The sequence below is a fragment of the Anomaloglossus baeobatrachus genome, chromosome 4, assembly GCF_048569485.1.
Source record: "Anomaloglossus baeobatrachus isolate aAnoBae1 chromosome 4, aAnoBae1.hap1, whole genome shotgun sequence".
NCBI classification, from domain to species: domain Eukaryota; kingdom Metazoa; phylum Chordata; class Amphibia; order Anura; family Aromobatidae; genus Anomaloglossus; species Anomaloglossus baeobatrachus.
The window spans coordinates 151282859-151304134 of NC_134356.1; the positions used below are offsets into that span (position 1 = coordinate 151282859).

The 21276-nt window shown below is 47.8% G+C and overlaps 1 protein-coding gene across 5 annotated transcripts in view; it reads left to right on the forward strand.

Moving 5' to 3' along the window:
* Window positions 1–21276, forward strand: part of RARS1 (arginyl-tRNA synthetase 1) — a 736258-nt gene that overhangs the window by 450597 nt on the left and 264385 nt on the right. For all 5 annotated transcript variants that reach the window (XM_075344555.1, XM_075344556.1, XM_075344557.1 and 2 more), the window contains 3 exons: window positions 4198–4318; window positions 9390–9519; window positions 16341–16445. In XM_075344555.1, coding sequence (XP_075200670.1) covers window positions 4198–4318; window positions 9390–9519; window positions 16341–16445 — 356 coding nt within the window. The remainder of the gene's footprint in view (window positions 1–4197; window positions 4319–9389; window positions 9520–16340; window positions 16446–21276) is intronic.

Here is a 21276-nt window from a genome sequence, read left to right on the forward strand (position 1 = left end):
AGTGTCCGACATTTTCATAATGTCCCTGCAGCGACGGTAAGATGCTGTTCCTCGTTCCCCTGTGGCAGCACACATCGCTGTGTGAGAAGCCGCAGGAGTGAGGGACATCAACTTACTTGAGTCATCGCGGCTCACGCCAGCTATGCTGAAGGAAAGAGGTGGGCGGGATGTTACGTCCCGCTCATCTCCGCCCCTCCGCTTCTATTGGCCGCCTGCCGTGTGACGTTGCTGTGACGCCGCACGACCCGCCCCCTTAAGAAGGAGGCGGGTCGCCGGCCAGAGTGACGTCGCAGGGCAAGTGAGTGCGTGTGACGCTGCCATAGCAATAATGTTCGCTACGGCAGGTATCACAAGATATCGCTGCTGCGACGGGGGCGGGGACTATCACGCTCGGCATTGCAAGCATCGGCTTGCGATGTCGTAGTGTGCAAAGTACCCCTAAAGCTCTGCAGGATTCAGTTGTTTCTCAAAACGACGGATTGTGACTGATGGAAAAAGATGGACGTGTGAATGTAGCCTTAGCATATTGTGCTGTGGTTTTCAAGTAATATGCACAGCAATAAACGGCTTTATGTGGGGAGTGACGATATTGTTCAACAATAGCTGAATTATACTAGTACAAGATTAGCTGCATTAAAAACTTTTCGTGTAATGGCTAAAATAAAGATTGTGTTCACAGTTTACTTCTTAATACCAGTATATAAATTGATAGGAACATTAGCCCACCATGCAATACAAAATTAAATCAGTACACAAATTAATAAAGCTAGATGCCGATAGTATACTATAAAGATGGTGACAGTTAAATCTGTGTTGGCACACAATAACTGCCCCCTTAAGGGAGCAGATAGTTAAAAAAAAAATTCTCCAAATAGATGATCAGTACATCATGTGCGCATGTAGTGGAGCAGCACAGAGTACCATATACTAAATAGTACAAGTAAAAGACACTGCTCACCCCTAGTTGTTTGCACAAAAAGACAGCTTGTGGACCCAGCGTGGAAGTACCATCTGAAAACGACGTGGGTGAGGTGTTAGTGCCATGTGGGTCTATCTCCCTTTACTCCAGGCACAGATGTCCACTACTTCCCACTTCCCCAATGCCGTGACTGGGATGCCTCGGCTGTCGGCACTCCCAGCAGATCAGCAAAGTGAAGGGGGTGTGGTGCTGAGGGTGACGTCACACGGAGTACAGGAGTGTCCAAGGCTCAGAATCAAAGCCTACACGTTTCGGAGCTACACAGGCTCCTTCGTCAGGGAACATTTTTAATGCAGCTAATCTTGTATTAGTATAATTCAGCTATTGTTGAACAATATTGTCATTTCCCAGATATAGCTGTTTATTGTTGTGCATATTACGTCAAAACCACAGCACAATGTGCTAAGATAGCTGTTCAATAAGAAGCTTATATGAGGAGCTGCTAAGTCTTTGGCTTTGTGATCTTTTTTTGTTTTTAGGGTAATGAATGTTACATCACAATAAAGCCTTTGGTGTCTAATATATGTTTTCAAAATTTGGTGTTTGTTGCTTATGGCAACAATGCTCTATGCACGCAGGAAAACCAAAATGTCTGAGTCTAATGTGATATTCACAGTAACTGAGAGCAGAGGAGTGATAAAATTCTTATTTCTGCAAGGAAAGTCCGCAAAGGATATTCATGGTGATATGTTGCAGACATTGGGGGATCAATGCCTTTCATATTCCACAGTTAAGAACTGGGTTGCCAAATTTAAAACTGTCCACTTCAGCACTAATGATGAGGAACGTCCTGGACGACCGAGAGTGGTGGTGGTTCCAGATATCGTCAATGCTGTGCACAACTTCATACTGTAGAATCGCTGAATCTCAACTAAAGCAATAGCAGATATCATGGAGATTTCCAGTGAATGTGTTTGTGTCATTATCCATGAACATTTGGACATAAGGAAGCAATCTGCAAAGTGGGTCCCCAAATGTTTGAGATCAGATCAGAGAAGCTTGCGAGTGAAAACTTCCCAGTCCATTTGTCAGTGGCTCCGGACTGAAAAGAACTTCCTGGATTGACTTGTCACAATGGATGAGACCTAGATTTATTTGTATGACCCTGAAAACAAGGAACAGTCAAGAGTGGAGGCACACTGGTTCTTCTCAACCAAAGAAGTTCAGGGTGCAAAAATTAGCCACTAAGGTGATGGTGTCTGTGTTCTGGGATAAGGAGGGCGTGCGGTTATTAGACTACTTTCAAAAGGGTTCCACCATCAATACCATGGTACTACATTGAACTTTTGGGCCAATTGAAGGCACCTCTGAAGGGCAAAAGGGGCGGCAGCCTGTCTAAAGGAATTTTGTTTTTGCAAGATAACGCCTCTGCTCACACTGCACAAGCGACCATGACAAAACTGGAAGAGCTGGATTTCCAGCTGGTTGACCACCCACCTTCTTCACCAGATCTAGCACACTCCGACTATTATCCGTTTTCAAACCTGAAGAAACACCTCAAGGGTATCAAATATAACACCATTTCTGATGCCACGGCTGCTACGGGTGCCTGGTTTGAGGCACAACTGAAATCCTTCTTTTTGCTAGGCTTACAGAACTTGGAATACTGATGATGTAAGAAGTGTGTTGACATCAGTGGACAGTATGTGAAATAAATGTAAAGTTTCATCATCCTATCTTGTTTCTTTCTGGGTAAAGCCAAAGACTTATCAGCAGCCGCTCGTACATTTCTGTCTTGGAGTTTGACTAAGCCATCCTTTACTGTGCCTGTAACAGGCCAACTGTGTATACTATTGCCCGGCTATTTGTGCAGCTGATTTTCTACACTTTTAGTATTTTTCCATCTAACATAGATTGACTCTATCATATTGGTGGTAAATTGTCTACCAAATTAGCCTCATAGCCTTAGAGGACAACTATCTTCACACTTTTCTGATTTAATAATGTCAAGGATTAGCGCATAAGCTTTTGTACATTGTGAAAATTTAAAAACAGATTATATATTCAATAATTATTAATGCAAAAATAAAAATCATGGAACCTTCTCTATATAGCCTTTGGAGTCTAGCGATTTTTTAGCTTTACATTTTTGTTTTTCCTTTCTATGAGCCATTCCCCCCCCCCCCCCCCCCCCCCGATATAGCTATATGATGGCATGTATCTTGTGGGACACATTGTACTTTTGAGTAATGACACCCATTTTATCAAGCAATATATTGTAAAATGGGAAAAAAACATGTTCATGTGTCAAAATTGTGGAAAAAGCACAATTTTGCAATTTTTGGGGCGTTCGTTGTAACAGGGTTCATTTTGTGATAAAAATTGCCTGAAGGTAATGTTTTTAAACTATAGCAGCAACCCATGTTGTGCTATCTGGATACTCTTTTGCTTCGTCCCCTGTTCAGACTATGTCCCTGTATGGTCAGACGCAGACATTACACATAGTACATAGCAGATTATATATGCATACATAAGATTATCTCAGCACAGGACAGCATTTTTAACACATCCGATTGTGGAACCTATTATTATTATTATTAGATCTATTAATTACAATGTTTTGTCAGTGCAACAATGGCTTTAAGTGTGGTTTTGCTGTGTAAATAGTCTATTAAACGATTGCCGATCAGTAAATACCGTGTATACTCGTCTTCAATTGTTTAAAACCATATAATGTAAACCCAATTTAAACTATACTTGCTTACTTCTGCTTAGTACAGATATACTGTTTTCCCCACAGTAGCAGCCATTTTGTTTGCCTGGCCATCACCAGCTTCAGTGCTGTCACCTCGCTCTATTTTTTCATTCAATCTGGCCCATAACATTCACCCTCACATTTACAGTAGGGCACAAATCATTAGATGTGACATTTTAAATGGTTTTAGTTAAAATTATTTTAATGAGGTAAAACATAACCCCTTATGCACTTTTGGTGCACTGCTGGAGTTTAACTTTGCAATCTATTATTAGTAGTTCCATGGTGGAGTATAAATTAAAAAATAAACTTTCCCTCCCGGACCAATGTCATTCTTCTTAAATTAGTCACATATCCACAGTTGTATAGAGGGAATTTTTATACTATACTGCATGGCAGTACTAGACAATCCCTCCAAGATAGAGATCAAATGTGTAGTGTAAGATGTTCGGGGCTTATGTTTAGAGATTCTCTTTATGTCGAGATTTTAGGGATACAAATTCTGTGTTATAATCTTTTGCAGGCTAAATCACTTGGGAGATTGGGGCACTCAGTTCGGTATGTTGATTGCCCACATGAAGGATAAATTCCCAGACTATCTCTCTGTCTCACCACCCATTGGCAATCTCCAGGCATTTTACAAGGTATTTATTTATTTATATATATATATATTATTTTTATTTTTTTTTAAAAAGGTACATTTGTTCTATAATGTTACAAATCATCATGTGAAACTCAAGACACATTTAAATAATTCCTTAAAGTTGTGTTTTTTTAAATGGTAAATTGTACAACTTATTGATATATTTCAGTCATGCAAGGCCATGATCCCTAGATATTCTCTACAGTTCTTGGACCCAGCAGTTCCATTTTTGTCTTGCACTTGCCAAAGAGCAAGTCAGTCATGCTCTGTGTGGCTTTCTGGTTCATTTCAATGCCCCCTTTATTTCTAGTTGAAGCACAATAGGGGTCTGCTTAGCCCAGGTGTGGGGAACCTTTTTACTGCCGGGAGCCATTTGGAAATTTTTGCCAACTTTCAGGGGCCGCACAAAATTATCAATGTGAAAATGAACCGGCTATATTTGGTCAAACAGTTAAAGGAGTTGTCCGACATTAGCTTACCAAAAAATTTTGAGTTTATCTGTGCTGTATTGCCATATAACTCACCACTACATTGTTATTTTTTGTTTTCTATCTTTTGTTCCTCTTGAATTATCCCTTTATTCTCTGCAGCTCTTTGTTTACATTCAGCACAAGCAAACTGACCACTTCCTGTGCAAAACCTCAGTCAGAGCTGACACCGCCCGGCTTCAGTGTCCAGGCTCGCCCCCTGCCCGCCCTCACTGTCCAGGCTCGCCCCCTGCCCGCCCTCACTGTCCAGGCTCGCCCCCTGCCCGCTCTCTGCCTGCCCCCTGTACACACATTCCCTGTCAGTATTCTGCCCAGCACCTGACCTGTTATCACTCTAGCAATGGAAATAACAGACCCACATCGGGCTCTGCACCACACACACACACACACACACACACACACACATTGAACTCTGCACCCCACATCACATCAGGCTCTGCAACCCTCCCCCCACCCACACAAACACACACACGGTGCTCTGTACCGACCCCCCCCCCCTCACCATCGTTCTGTACCGACCCCTACCCCCATAGGGAACACATGTGGGCTGCATTCACATGACCCTTCCGTTTTTGCGGTCCGCAAAAAACGGTCGATTTTTTTCACGGATGCATCCGTGTGTCATCCGTGTGCCTTCCGTTTTTTTGCGGACCGCAAAAAATGGAAACAGCAAAAAAGATAAATAGATGAGTAGATATAGAGATGAATAGATAGATATAGAGACAGAGATAGAGGGATGAATGAATGATAGACAGATAATGGATAGATGAATAGATAGATGAGAAAGCTGGCACCCTTTAGTGACTTTCATGTGGCCTTGTATTTAGCCAAAAAAATAAAAAAAAAAAACGACACGGGGTCACCCCTATCTTTTGTAGCCAGCTAGGGTAAAGCAGACGGCTGCAGCCTGCAGACCACAGCTGGCAGCTTTACCTTGGCTGATAATCCAAAGCAGAGGGCACCCCACGCTATTTTAAATTAAATAAATAATTTAAAACAAAAAACATGGGGTCCTCCCCAAATTGGATCACCAGCTGAGGTAAAGCAGACAGCTGGGGTCTGGTAATCTCGGTAATCTCAGACTAGGGAGGTCCACTGTTATTGGACACTCCCCAGCCTAAAAATAGCAGACTGCAGCCGCCCCAGAAGTGGCGCATCCATTAGATGTGCCAATCCTGGCGCTGTTCCCCAACTCATCCCATTGCCCTGGTGCGGTGGCAAACGGGGTAATATGGGGTTGATGCCAGATGTGTAATGTCACCTGGCATCAAGCCCTGGGGTTAGTGTTGTCACGCGTCTATCAGATACCCGACACCAACCCAGTTACTAATAAAAAATAGACAACAAAAAAAGTTTTATTTGAAAAAACACTCCCCACATTCCCTCTTTCATCAATTTATTGAAAAGAACAATCAAATCCGGGTCCGGCATAATCCAATAAGGGGGACACATGACTATCCATACCATAGACAATGTCCCCCCAGTCAATGAAGAACAGAATGTTCCCCATTGGCTGGGAGAGTAATGCAGTGACTTGAGCTAACATCAATAGGTCAGCCCAGGTCACTGCAGGGGATGACGAGCGCTGCCAGGAGGTTAGATGAGATCATTACCGGATGTGACGCTGTCCTGCAGTTCTGCCATCAGCGCTGTCACTGCCTTCTATGCCCGCCACGTTCTCAGCAGTGTCGCCCGTGACGTCACCGCTAGTGACGTTAGAACGCAACGGGCATAGGCGTCAGTGACAGCGGGGACAGGAGTGAAGAGGAGATCGTCACCGCAGGTAATGATGTCATCTAACCTCCTGGCAGCAGCGTTCGTCATCCCCGCTGCAGCCAGCACTGCAGGGTGAGAATCTGCATGCGGGCAGACATACACTGCAATGAAGGCAGCCGTGGGGCTGGAGCGGGACACAGACTGCACGGGCACTCCTACTATCCTGAGCAGGGGGCCCGGTGCTGGCGGTGACACCATGGGCGGGGAGAGTACGGGGTGCGGGGGAATGTGTGGGAGGGTGCAGGGAAGGGGGCGGGGACTCCACGCACTGTACACGCCCAGCAGGGCGGCAACAAGCTGTTCCAGATTTGCATGTCAACATGGTCCTGCCCATGTTGACATGAAATGACCGGAATCAGCAAAATCGCGGCAGGAGCAGTCACATGACCGCTCTGAGCCGGGGGAGAGGGGCTGACAGCAGGGCAGGTAAATGGTCTCTATCTACTTACCTGCCCCAATGTAGCCTAATAGTGAAATAATAAAAAAGTCAAAATAAGCCGGATAACCCCTTTAATTAACTCACCCTTACTGTGGTGGCCGGAGCTGCTTCTCTTTTATGCAGCTGTGATGTTCGGTGCTAGTTATGTTGCTTCTCTCTTTTCCAGGTTTGTCAATGTCTGGAGCGCAGGCAACTCTTTGTGATAATAAGATTGGGAAACCATATACATCACACAACAGACACAGGGACTGGTGTATATAAATCACAGGAGACACATACATGACTGAAGGGGCTGTTGGTATATACATCACATAGAAGACACTGGGACTGCTGTATATACATCAAATAGGAGACGCTGGGACTGCTGTATATACTGTACATCATCACCTACATCACTGGAGACATTGGGGGCACATACATCACATGAGGGGCTGGGGACATGTATATGCCCCCATCCCCCTCCTGTGATGTATTTGCTTTCAGCCTCTCCTTTGATATATGTGCGCCCAGCCCCTCCTGTGAGGTATATGCGCCCAGCCCCTCCTGTGAGGTATATGCGCCCAGCCCCTCCTGTGAGGTATATGCTCCCAGCCCCTCCTGTGATGTATATTCCTCAGCCCCTCCTGTGATGTATATTCCTCAGCCCTTTCTGTGATGTATATGCCCCCAGCCCTTTCTGTGATGTATATGCCCCCAGCCTCTCGTGTGATATGTATGGCCCCAACATCTCCAGTTTGATGTATATGCCCCCAGCGTCTCCACTGTGGTGTATCTGCTCCATCCCCTCTTGTGATGTATATGCTCCTAGCATCTCCAATGTGATGTATATGTCACAGGAGCGTTTGGGGCATACACATCACAGGAGATGCTGGGTCATATCCATGACAGGAGGGTCTGGGAGCATATACATGACAGGAGATGCTGGGGGCATATACATGATAAGAAGGGCTGGGGAACAGACATTACTAGGTCACTCGGAGGCATAAGCATTGCTGTGGGGCACATATAGCACTGGGGGGGCACAGACATCACTAAGGCGGCACGGAGAGCACTATGAGGGACATGGACATCACTAAGAGGGCACAGGCATCACTAGGGGGACACAGGCATCACTAGGTGGCCACAAGCATCACTAATGGGGGGCACAGGCATCACTAATGGGGGGCACAGACCTCACTAAGGAGGGGCACACAGACATGACTAAGGGGGGTCACACGGGCATGACTGAGGGGGAGCACACAGACATGACTGAGGGGGGGCACACAGACATGACTGAGGGGGGGGCACACAGACATGACTGAGGGGGGGGCACACAGACATGACTGAGGGGGGGCACACAGACATGACTGAGGGGGGGGCCACACAGACATGACTGAGGGGGGGGCACACAGACATGACTGAGGGGGGGGCCACACAGACATGACTGAGGGGGGGCACACAGACATGACTGAGGGGGGGTACACAGACATGACTGAGGGGGGGGCACACAGACATGACTGAGGGGGGGCACACAGACATCACTAGGAGGAGACTGGGGAGGGTGCACACAGCAGTGGAGGGGGGCATGCTGCACCGGAGAAGAGGCGGGGAGCAGTCGGCACACAGCACCGTGGAGCAGGCAGGCAGACAAGCGCCGTGGCGCGTGCGGCACACAAGCGCTGGAGAGCGGGCGGCACAATGCTGGAGGCGGTGAAGGTGATGTGGGACGGAATCGCAGAGCGATAAACCCGCTCACAAAGTAAGTCCTGAGCATGCTGGCACCTGACACAGTGAGAGCTCATTGGTGCGTGCAAGCAGCGCATGTGGAGATTTAAAGGGCCGGTGACCGGTAATACCACGGCAGTGGCTGTAGCACTGCCGCCCCTGGAAATCTGCCTGCGGGCCGCAGAAAAGGTCATGGCGGGCCGCATGCAGCCCACTCGCCGGAGGTTCCCCACCCCTGGCTTAGCCAATGGTTTGTATCAGTCAGCAAGCACTCAGAGAAGTCTAGTCTTTATCTAGCTCAAATCATAAAGGACCTAGGACCCAGAACCAGAGCAAATATTGAAGATAAGGACACATTGGATAATGGCAGTATATTTCCAAGTCGAACTTACTATTTTCAACAAATTTAAAAACATATTTTTTTTTATTGAACAATCCTGGTAACTTTGGACCCCATGCTGTATCTCTATTGTATCCACCTGATATTTCTCCCCTATAAATAACAGATTTTACGGGAGATTAACCATGGAAAATTGCAGTAAATTGCTTGTTCTTTAATAGCTTCATGCTGACGTTACTCTATTTTTTGCCTACATTCTAAGTGCACTTTGCGTTTGGAGATCGCGAGTTCCTACACAACTGGTAAATGTATTTTGATTTACTAGGAATCCAAAAAGAGGTTTGATGAAGAAGAGGAATTTAAAAAAAGGGCATATCGGTGCGTAGTTCAGCTGCAAAGCAAGGCTCCTAATATTATCAAGGCCTGGAACCTCATCTGTGAAGTATCTAGAAAAGGTGACACAACACAATACAATGCATATGGTGATGTAAGAAACCACAACATTGGAAAAGTTGTTACAGGCTGTGGTGTGTTAAAAGTCATCGCCACTCTTTAATCACTGTACCTTAGTATATGTTTTTTAGGATTGATACAATATAAAACCAATAAGTTATCATTTATTAGGTTTTCTTTCAATATGTTATCCTCCATATCCAGGGCAGGATTTTGGTCCTTAAGGACCAGACATACTCTAGGATGGGCTGTGTTCACTTGTTTTTGAGGGTCTTTTTGTCTCCATTGTCTATATTAATAATTATTATTAATAAATATTATTTTTTAGGACTTGGTTGGTGATTCAAAGAACAGAGAATACTTGGTTTAAGTAAAATAGCCATATCAGGAGAGTATGTTAATGACACCTTTCCTTCAAAGGGGTATTTCCATCTCCAAGATCCTATCCTAATATGTAGTAAGTGTAGTAATAATATTAGCAAAAATCTCCAATTAGGAATGTAGTATAGTTCTCTTGACTAGCTATGTTGCTTACCTCATATGCAGGCAGCAGCTAAGGTATCCATGGTTACCACCACCCATGTAAGGATAATTAGTTGCTAGTGGTCATAACCATGCATACCTAAGGTACTGCAATGTCCTGCCATGAGGTAAGAGACATGGATCTATCAGGAGAACTGTACTACATTTCTTATTGGAGGTATTTGCTAATATTCTTCTCACGCCTACTACATCTACTTACATAATCACCAGTTTTGTCTGTTCCGCTATTCTGTCATGCACCGCGGCATTGTCCGTTGCGCAGCCGCAGTTCGAACGATACTCCGGCTTCCGGGTCCCGCAGCCGCAGTTCGAACGATACTCCGGCTTCCGGGTCCTCACTGCATGGACACATACACACACATAACAGACACACATAACAGACACACATAACGGACACACATAACGGACACACATAGCGGACACACATAGCGGACACACATAGCGGACACACATAGCGGACACACATAGCGGACACACATAGCGGACACACATAGCAGACACACATAGCAGACACACATAGCAGACACACATAGCAGACACACATAGCAGACACACATAGCAGACACACATAGCAGACACACATAGCAGACACACATAGCAGACACACATAGCAGACACACATAGCAGACACACATAGCAGACACACATAGCAGACACACATAGCAGACACACATAGCAGACACACATAGCAGACACACATAGCAGACACACATAGCAGACACACATAGCAGACACACATAGCAGACACACATAGCAGACACACATAGCAGACACACATAGCAGACACACATAGCAGACACACATAGCAGACACACATAGCAGACACACATAGCAGACACACATAGCAGACACACATAGCAGACACACATAGCAGACACACATAGCAGACACACATAGCAGACACACATAGCAGACACACATAGCAGACACACATAGCAGACACACACAGAAGACACCGAACACGTACACACACAGCGCACATGCATGTATACACTGAACACGTACACACACAGCGCACATGCATGTATACACTGAACACAGACACACACACTGCTGTATACTCACCTGTCTGGGGCTGCCGCCCTTCTGCTGTCAGCCCTTTACTGCAGTTGAATGCTTTGTGGTGCCGTAAAGCATTTAACTGCAGTAAAGCCATGACATCAACCTGCAGCGGCTGCTTCGTACACCGGACGCTATCACGGAAGAGTCTGTGCTGCAGCTGGAGGCTCCGCAGGCACGGAGGACAGGTGAGACACTGCATAATAGGGGACAGAAGGGAACCAGCAGGAGCACAATGTGCTCATTACTGCAGAGGACATCAGCCTCCCCCCACCAGATCTGTATGCCTCCAGCCCCCCCACCAAATCTGTATGCCCCCAGCCCGCCCCACCAGATCTGTATGCCCCCAGCCCGCCTCACCAGATCTGTATGCCCCCAGCCCCCCCCACCAGATCTGTATGCTCCCAGCATGCCCCCCAAACCAGATCTGTATGCTCCCAGCATGCCCCCCAAACCTGATCTGTATGCCCCCAGCATGCTTCCCAAACCAGATCTGTATGCCCTCAGCCTGCCCCCACCAGATCTGTATGCCCCCAGCCCCCTCACCAGATCTGTATGCCCCCAGCTCCCCCCACCAGATCTGTATGCCTCCAGCCCCCCCCACCAGATCTGTATGCCCCCAGCCCCCCCACCAGATCTGTATGCCTCCAGCCCCCCCACCAGATCTGTATGCCCCCAGGCCTTCCACCAGATCTGCATGCCTCCAGCCCCCCCACCAGATCTATATGCCCCCAGCCCCCCCACTAGATCTTTATGCCCCCACCCCCCCCACCAGATCTGTATGCCTCCAGCCCCCCTACCAGATCTGTATGCCTCCAGCCCACCCCCCCCCCCACCAGATCTGTATGCCCCCAGCCCACCCCCCCATCGGATCTGTATGCCCCCAGCCCTCCCCCCCCCCACCAGATCTGTATGCCCCCAGCCTGCCCCCAAACCAGATCTGGATGCCCCAAGCCCGCCTCCCCCACCAAATCTGGATGCCTCCTCCTCCCTGCACCAGATCTTGTATGCCTCCACCTCCCTCCACCAGATCTGTATGCCTCCAGCCCCTCCACCAGATCTGTATGCCTCCAGCCCCTCCACCAGATCTGTATGCCTCCAGCCCCTCCACCAGATCTGTATGCCTCCAGCCCACCCCCCCACCAGATCTGTATGCCCCCAGCCCACCCCCCACCAAATCTGTATGCCCCCAGCCCGCCCTCCCCACCAGATCTGTATGCCCCCAGCCCACCCCCCCACTAGATCTGTATGCCCCCAGCCTGCCCCCCAAACCAGATCTGGATGCCCCCAGCCCGCCTCCCCCACCAAATCTGGATGCCCCCACCTCCCCCCACCAGATCTTGTATGCCTCCACCTCCCCCCACCAGATCTGTATGCCTCCAGCCCCTCCACCAGATCTGTATGCCTCCAGCCCCCCTACCAGATCTGTATGCCTCCAGCCCACCCCCCCCCACCAGATCTGTATGCCCCCAGCCCACCCCCCCATCGGATCTGTATGCCCCCAGCCCTCCCCCCCCCACCAGATCTGTATGCCCCCAGCCTGCCCCCAAACCAGATCTGGATGCCCCAAGCCCGCCTCCCCCACCAAATCTGGATGCCTCCTCCTCCCTGCACCAGATCTTGTATGCCTCCACCTCCCTCCACCAGATCTGTATGCCTCCAGCCCCTCCACCAGATCTGTATGCCTCCAGCCCCTCCACCAGATCTGTATGCCTCCAGCCCCTCCACCAGATCTGTATGCCTCCAGCCCACCCCCCCACCAGATCTGTATGCCCCCAGCCCACCCCCCACCAGATCTGTATGCCCCCAGCCCGCCCTCCCCACCAGATCTGTATGCCCCCAGCCCACCCCCCCACTAGATCTGTATGCCCCCAGCCTGCCCCCCAAACCAGATCTGGATGCCCCCAGCCCGCCTCCCCCACCAAATCTGGATGCCCCCACCTCCCCCCACCAGATCTTGTATGCCTCCACCTCCCCCCACCAGATCTGTATGCCTCCAGCCCCTCCACCAGATCTGTATGCCTCCAGCCCCTCCACCAGATCTGTATGCCTCCAGCCCCTCCACCAGATCTGTATGCCTCCAGCGCCCCCCACCAGATCTGTATGCCCCCAGCCCCTCCCCACCAGATTTGTATGACTTCAGCACCCCCCACCAGATTTGTATGCCTCCAGCCCCCCCACCATATCTGTATGCCTCCAGCCCCCCCACCATATCTGTATGCCTCCAGCCCCTCCCACCATATCTGTATGCCTCCAGCCCCTCCCACCAGATCTGTATGCCTCCAGCTCCTCCCACCAGATCTGTATGTCTCCAGCCCCTCTATGTCTCCAGCCCCTCTCCTATCTGTATGTCTCCAGCCCCTCCCACCAGATCTGTATGCCTCCAGCCCCCCCACCAGATCTGTATGCCCCTAGCCCCCCCATCAGATCTGTATGTCCCCAGCCACCCTCACCAGATCTGTATGCCCACAGATCCCCTCACCAGAACTGTATGCCCACAGACCCCCTCACCAGATCTGTATGCCACCAGCCCCACTCACCGCTGCTCCTGTCAGCACCACTAAGCATAGACAGATGTTTATTCCACCGCATCGGGCCTATTTCTAGCAATGGAATATGAGCTTGAAAATGGGAATACCCCTGTAATGAGCTTTAAGCTTGCTAAACCCACATTTTTGCTGTGACCAGCTGACTGTCTGTAAAAGGTTGTCTTGCTGTACCATGGAGCTTGTAGAATTTCAGTGTGACTGTTTTTGTTTTTTTTTTTGCAAAAATATACAACATTGGTCTGAAAAGCTAAAATATGCAAATATTGAATATAGGAATTTTGATACTGCATTACTGCTATTGAAATTATATTTCAAAACTTAGATACTTACCGTTTTTTTTCGCTTTATAAGACGCACTTTTGTTCCCCCCAAACAAAAAGTTTGGGGGAAAGTAGGGGGTGCGTCTTATAAGCCGAATATAGAGGGGGTGTAATATAAATATATATATATATATATATATATATATATATATATATATATATATATATATATATATATTATACATATTATACACTGCAGGGTCCAGGGGAGGTGGGGCAGCTCTAAAACGCTGTTGGGGGCAGGTGAACGCTGCGGGCTGCAGCTTTTGATCTCCTGCTCCCGCTCATATAATATGCACAGCCGCTGTCCATCACCATGGTGCTGAAATCGCACCGCAGTGACGGGCTGGGGCATCGGTGCATATTATATGAGCCTGCGCCCCCCTGTGATCGCACATGCCTCCCCTGTGTTAGATATGGCCCACTTGCTGCTGCTCATTCTAAAATAAAAAAGCTTTACTTACCCCCTCCAGCGTTTCTCCCTGGTGTCCTTGCTTCCACTGTGATCAGGCACGCAGAGATGAAGTCACTCTGCTGTGCCGATCACATGACCGGCACGAGAACCAGGAAGTGGAGGAGAGCAGAAGCACGGAGGGAGACAGGAGGGAGATCAGCGCTGGAGGAGGTAAGGAAAGAGTGTTTTATTTTACTATGAGCAGCAGCATGGGGGCCATATCTAACACAGGGGAACATGTGCAATCTATAGGGGGCCATAGGCAGCACAGGGAAACGTATTCAATCCATAGGGGGCCATAGGCAGCACAGGGGAACGTGTGCAATCCATAGGGAGCCATAGGCAGCACAGGGGAACGTATGCAATCCATAGGGGGCCATAGGCAGCACAGGGGAACGTGTGCAATCCATAGGGGGTCATAGGCAGCACAGTAGAAGATATGCAATCCAGAGGGGGCCATAGGCGACAGCACAGGGGAACGTATGCAATCCATAGGGGGGCCATAGGCAGCACAGGGGAACGTATGCAATCCATAGGGGGCCATGGGCAGCACAGGGGAATGTGTGCAATCCATAGGGGGCCATGGGCAGCACAGGGAAATGTGTGCAATCCATAGGGGGCCATAGGCAGCACAGGGGAACGTATGCAATCCATAGGGGGCCATGGGCAGCACAGGGGAACGTGTGCCAGCACAAGGGGGCTATATTAAATATAAGGGGGCCATATCCAGATTAAGGGGGCTAATTTTAGGATGGGGGGCTATGAGGGACATATACCCTATATGATTTGTTAGACGGACACTGGCATTATAAGATGGACCCCATTTAACGTTAAAAAAAAAGAAAAATTCTCTTTTCCTTCACCAAATTTGGGGGTGCGTCTTATAACCAGGTGCGTCTTATAAAGCGAAAAATACGGTAACTTATAAATTGCCCAATCCATGTGATCCCGACAGCAAACAATATCTTTGTTGGATCCTATCTTAATATGCCTCTATCCAGGTTAAAAAACCTACACGTTATAGACAGGTAGGCGTTATAGACAGGAAGGCTCCAGCTAAAATGTAAACGCTCTGCCTGAAGGTTGCAGTGGTCAGTCAGAAAGAAATGGAATACAGATATAGGAGACTGAGCAGTAGATTCAATAGGTGTGAACAGGTGCATGCTGAAAATTCAATATAATTGAGTCTTCAGCTTGCACCTTTTCAGACCTTTTAGATGTGCTGGACAGTCTTTTATATTCTATTTTTTTTTTTTTTTTTGCTCCCACTGAAGATAATCCAATGTTAGAATTGTCTGATAGTAGCGTAATGACCTTTCTTTGTTTCTTCATTCGAACAAGCATGCTTATGTTTTGGGTAGTTTAGCAGACAGCAATATGTATAGGGCCTTTTTTTAGTCTATTTTTAGTAAGTTCCTGCCATACACATTGAATAGGCAAATGATGGTTTAGCCAATAATTCGGATGGCAGCCATCTCGACTGGCTTTCCCTTACACAAAAGTGCTCATTTGGCTGAGTGCTTTTGTGCTCTCTGAGAGAGACATCCCCAGACATGGTTGGTGATGGCTTATCTCGGTAAAACAATACATTTTACAATTTGAAATCAGACATGCCAGTTCAAAATTTCTCCCCAGAATTAATTGTCCAAGGCCTCCCATACACATTTACACTGTCTGCTGAAAGCATCTTTATCAGCTGAGATTAGTCTAATTTATACGGTTTATACATAGGCTCCTGAGACTTTTGATAGTGAATTTGCTTGTTCACAAGTGAAGGAAGCACCATGAGTTTGGGCAAAACAGATGTCCTTATTTTTTTTTTTTTTGAGACTATTTTATTTTCTTTCCCTACCTTAACAATTCTAATACTTCTGTATTTAATGATGTTTTACTTGAAGAATTTCAGAAAATTTATGATTCTCTGGATATTCGCATCATCGATAGAGGGGAATCTTACTACCAAGACAAAATGATCCAGGTGGTAAAAGAATATGAAGAGAAAGGTGAATATTCTTTCATATTGTGTCTGTTGTGAAATGACGCTCTGTATATATTAGTTACCAGCAGCTAGATATGTGTTATTCAACATGCATTTAGCGTGTAATATGAGAACTTTCAGCATTTATGTGCTTAACCTCTTCACCCCCAGCCTGTTTTCATGTTCCTGACTAGTCCAAATTTTACAATTCTCACTTGTCACTTAATAAACTAGTTACTATTAAACACTTCAATATACCTCAGTGATTCTGAGGTTTAGTTTTTCAGGGTTTTTTTCTAGTTCAGTTTTCAGAAAGGGTTCTTTATGAACCTGAAGCGCTTACATTAAAAGCTGCTTGACGTACTACCACTTGTGGAAATATTCCTCCTTCACAGCAGCTCAGTCAACCAGAACATCTATCTCCTCCTTCTCATTCTAAGTGCAGAGGAAGATTTTCTTTGAGGTTTTTTTTTCGTGACATGTTGTAGTTCATGTTAGTAAATTTTGGTTGATATAAATTATTACCTGTGAAAATATCGAAAAAAAACCCAAACTGTTATATTACACTAAATCTTTAATAAATAACATTTCCCACATGCTAACTTTATATCACCATCATTTTTGAAACATATTTTTTTTTCTGTTAGGAAGTTATAAGGGTTAAAAGTATCTCAGAAATTTCTAATTTTCACACAAACTTTACAAAATCAACAAAATGGGAATGTCCAGCCATCATACTGCTCAGGAAGGAGACTGGTTCTGTGTACTAAAGTAGAACATGCTTTTAGTCAGATGTGTATATCAACCCAAGAACAAAAACAACAGACCTTGTGAAGATGCTGGTGGAAGCTGGTAAGATTGCGTCATTGCCCACAGTGAAACGAATACTGTATTGACATGGGCTGAAAGACCACTATGCCAGGAAGAAGCCATTACTCCAAAATAAACATAAAAAAGCCAGATTAATGTTTGCAAATTCACACAGGATCAAGGACTTTAATTTTTGGAGACATGTCCTGTGGTCTGATGAAAATAAAATTGAACTGTTTGGCCATAATGACCATTGTTACGTTTAGCGTAAAAAAGGAGACTCTTTGATGCCATAGAACACCATCCCAACTGTGAAACACGTAGGTGGAAGCATCATGATGGGGGGTTGTTTTGCTGCAGGAGTGACTGGTGCACTTCACAAAATAGATGGCATCATGAGAAAAGAAGATTATGTGGCAATACTGAAGCAACATCTCAAGACATCAGCCAGGAACTTAAAGCTTGGGCAGAAATCTGTCTTCCAAATGGACAATGACCCAAAGCATACTGCGAAACTGGCTACAAAGTGGCTTAAGGATAACAAAGTCAATGTTTTAGTGTGGCCATCACAAAGCCCTGATATCAATCCTATTGAATATTTACAGGCAAAACTGAAAAGGCAAGTGTGAGCAAGGCAACCTACAATATTTCTCATTTACACCAGTTCTGTCAGGAGTATTGTGCCCAAATGCCTACCATTTATTGTGAGAAGCTTGTGGAAGGCTATACAAAAAGTTTGAAACAAGTCATACAGTTTAAGGGTAATGGTGCTAATGAAATGTATGTAAAATTTTGACTTTGCAGAAAGTAATAAAAATGGCTTACATTCTCTCTCTCTCTCATTATTCTGACATTTGGCAAATATAAATAATTTTAGTTCCTAATTGACCTAAAACGAGAGAGGTTTATTCTGATATAATTTCAGATAGTGAGAAATACATGCATATGTAAACTTCAACTGTATCTTCTGGGGTATGAGGCATGCACTGCCGGGAAGTTACGCTGGCCTCCAGTCTTCATTATACAGGGATACCTCCTCCCCTTCTCTTACCTGGCGTCCCTGTGACGTCAGTTGCATGGCCGGAAATCTCATGCCTGCCATTATGCTTGCCGTCTCTCCCTGCACTGTTCAACCTTTCTGTGGGAACAGCTTTCCATTTTGATGTGTGTAGGCACCCAGGAATCACTACTACTTTACAATGTCGGGGAGAAACGGCAGGCAGAATGTGCAGACGCGGGATTTCCGGCTGCACTCCTTACGTCACAGGGACTCTGAAGAGAAGGGGAGAAAGAATCCTGTATAATAAAAGACTTTAGGCAGGCTTATCTTCTGAGCAGTGCATGCCCCATAAGCCGGAAGATAGAAGATATAAAAGAGGACCTTTGCCACACGACCCCTCATCCAGGTGGCATACAGGCATAGCCGGCTTTAGGCATGTGCGGCATACAGGCATAGCCGGCTTTAGGCATGTGCGAGTTGTGCGGCCGCACAGGGCGCCGGCAGGCAGACATCAAAGGGGGCGCCGCAGGGAGCAGCTGTTTACTTTCACTTTGCTGCTCGCGCCCCTCCCCTCCTCTGTGCCCTGCGTCTCGTCTCCTCCCGCTCGGCACAGCCTCAGGCAGAGGGCGCCCTCCTCTCCCTGCATAGCCTCCAGCACAGAGCGCCCCTCCCCCCTCCTATGTGCCCTGCGTCTGGTGTCCTACTGCTCGGCACAGCCTCAGGCAGGGGGCGCCCTCCTCTCCTCTCCCTACACATCCTCCAGCACAGAGCGCCCCTCCCCCCTCCTATGTGCCCTGCGTCTGGTGTCCTACCGCTCGGCACAGCCTCAGGCAGGGGGCGCCCTCCTCTCCTCTCCCTACACATCCTCCAGCACAGAGCGCCCCTCCTATGTGCCCTGCGTCTCGTCTCCTCCCGCTCGGCACAGCCTGAGGCAGGGGGCGCCCTCACCTGCTCTCCGCTCTGTGGCCTCTCCTGTCTTTACCATAGAGAGGGGGAGGGGCAGCAGCAGCAATGCCGGAGATGCTGTTATAAAAGCTCCACTGTACTCCTGGAGCCAGGAAGTGACTGTGAGTATAACATGCTGTGTGTCATATCTGTGCTGTATTATGTGCTGTGTGTGTGTGTGTTATGTAACGTGTGTGTCCTGTATACTGTGCAATGTCTGTCTGTCTGTCTGTATATCCGTCTGTCTATCTTGCTATTATATATCTGTCTATATATCTCAATTATCTATCCTATATCTATCTATCTATGTATTATCTGTCTGCCTATCTCTCTGTTATATATGTCTATATCTATGTATCTCTATTATCTATCTATATATCTATCTATCTATCTTTCTACTATCTATCTGTCTGATATCTATTTGCCTATCATCTATCCAGCGTCGGTCTGGTACACAGACACCAGTCAATGCCCCAGAAAGCTCTTAGGCTGCTTTTACACACCCGTTTTTTGCAGTACGGCTCAATCCGGCTCCAAAACCTATGCAACAGATGCGGCGAAAAAAACGGATCCGTTGCATAAGTTTTTCCATGCGGCCCATCCGTTTTTTGACTGATGCGGCTTGATACTGAGCATACGCAGTGTAAAAAACCGCATCCGGCGTCCATAGGCTTGCATTGTAAATCGCATCGCGCCGGATCCGGCGCAATGCGGTAAAAAACAGACACAACGCAAGGCCATGCGGCACAATACGGCGCTAATGCAAGTCTATGCGGAAAAAACGCAACCGGCGGCAAAAAAAACGGCTGCGTCTTTTCTGCAAAGCGCCGTATTGTGCCGCTCAGCAAAAAACGGATGTGTGAAAGCAGCCTAACAACATAAAAGGGACCCGCCGGCAGGGGCACCACTGGCATCAAAGATCCAGAGCTCCGACCCAGAACTTCTTGGCCGGAGCCCCGAATCTTCTGCAACCACCGCACTGAACTATGTCGGCGTCACCCCGAAACAGTTCAATCCTGTGACAGAGCAGAGGGCTCCCTGCTCTATCACTGCCCGTCTCCTAAGCCACAGACCGCTGCAGGCCTGTGTCTTAGGAGACCATATATCCACAAGGGCACTGCAGTGACATCATTGCATTGCGCTGCCTCCGCAGGCCACCATAGAAGAGAAGATGGAGGCTGCGGTGCTGGGAATCAGGATTAGGTGAATATAATTTTTTTTTTTATGTCTATATGGGATCTGTGAGGGCTCCTGTTGTATACAAGAGGCTATGTGGAGGCCACTGCTGTGCATAGGAGCCTGTGTGGGGGCTCCTGCTGTGTATAGGAGGCTGTGTGGGGGCTCCTGCTGTGTATAGGAGGCTGTGTGGGGGCTCCTGCTGTGTATAGGAGGCTGTGTGGGGGCTCCTGCTGTGTATAGGAGGCTGTGTGGGGGCTCCTGCTGTGTATAGGAGGCTGTGTGGGGGGCTCCTGCTGTGTATAGGAGGCTGTGTGGGGGCTCCTGCTGTGTATAGGAGGCTGTGTGGGGGCTCCTGCTGTGTATATGAGGCTGTGTGGGGGCTCCTGCTGTGTATAGGAGGCTGTGTGGGGGCTCCTGCTGTGTATAGGAGGCTGTGTGGGGGCTCCTGCTGTGTATAGGAGGCTGTGTTGGGGCTCCTGCTGTGTATAGGAGGCTGTGTGGGGGCTTCTGCTGTGTATATGAGGCTGTGTGGGGGCTCCTGCTGTGTATAGGAGGCTGTGTGGGGGCTCCTGCTGTGTATAGGAGGCTGTGTGGGGGCTCCTGCTGTGTATAGGAGGCTGTGTGGGGGCTCCTGCTGTGTATAGGAGGCTGTGTGGGGGCTCCTGCTGTGTATAGGAGGCTGTGTGGGGGCTCCTGCTGTGTATAGGAGGCTGTGTGGGGGCTCCTGCTGTGCATAGGAGGCTGTGTGGGGGCTCCTGCTGTGCATAGGAGGCTGTGTGGGGGCTCCTGTGTGGGGGCTCCTGCTGTGCATAGGAGGCTGTGTGGGGGCTCCTGCTATGCATAGGAGGCTGTGTGGGGGCTCCTGCTATGCATAGGAGGCTGTGTGGGAGCTCCTGCTATGCATAGGAGGCTGTGTGGGAGC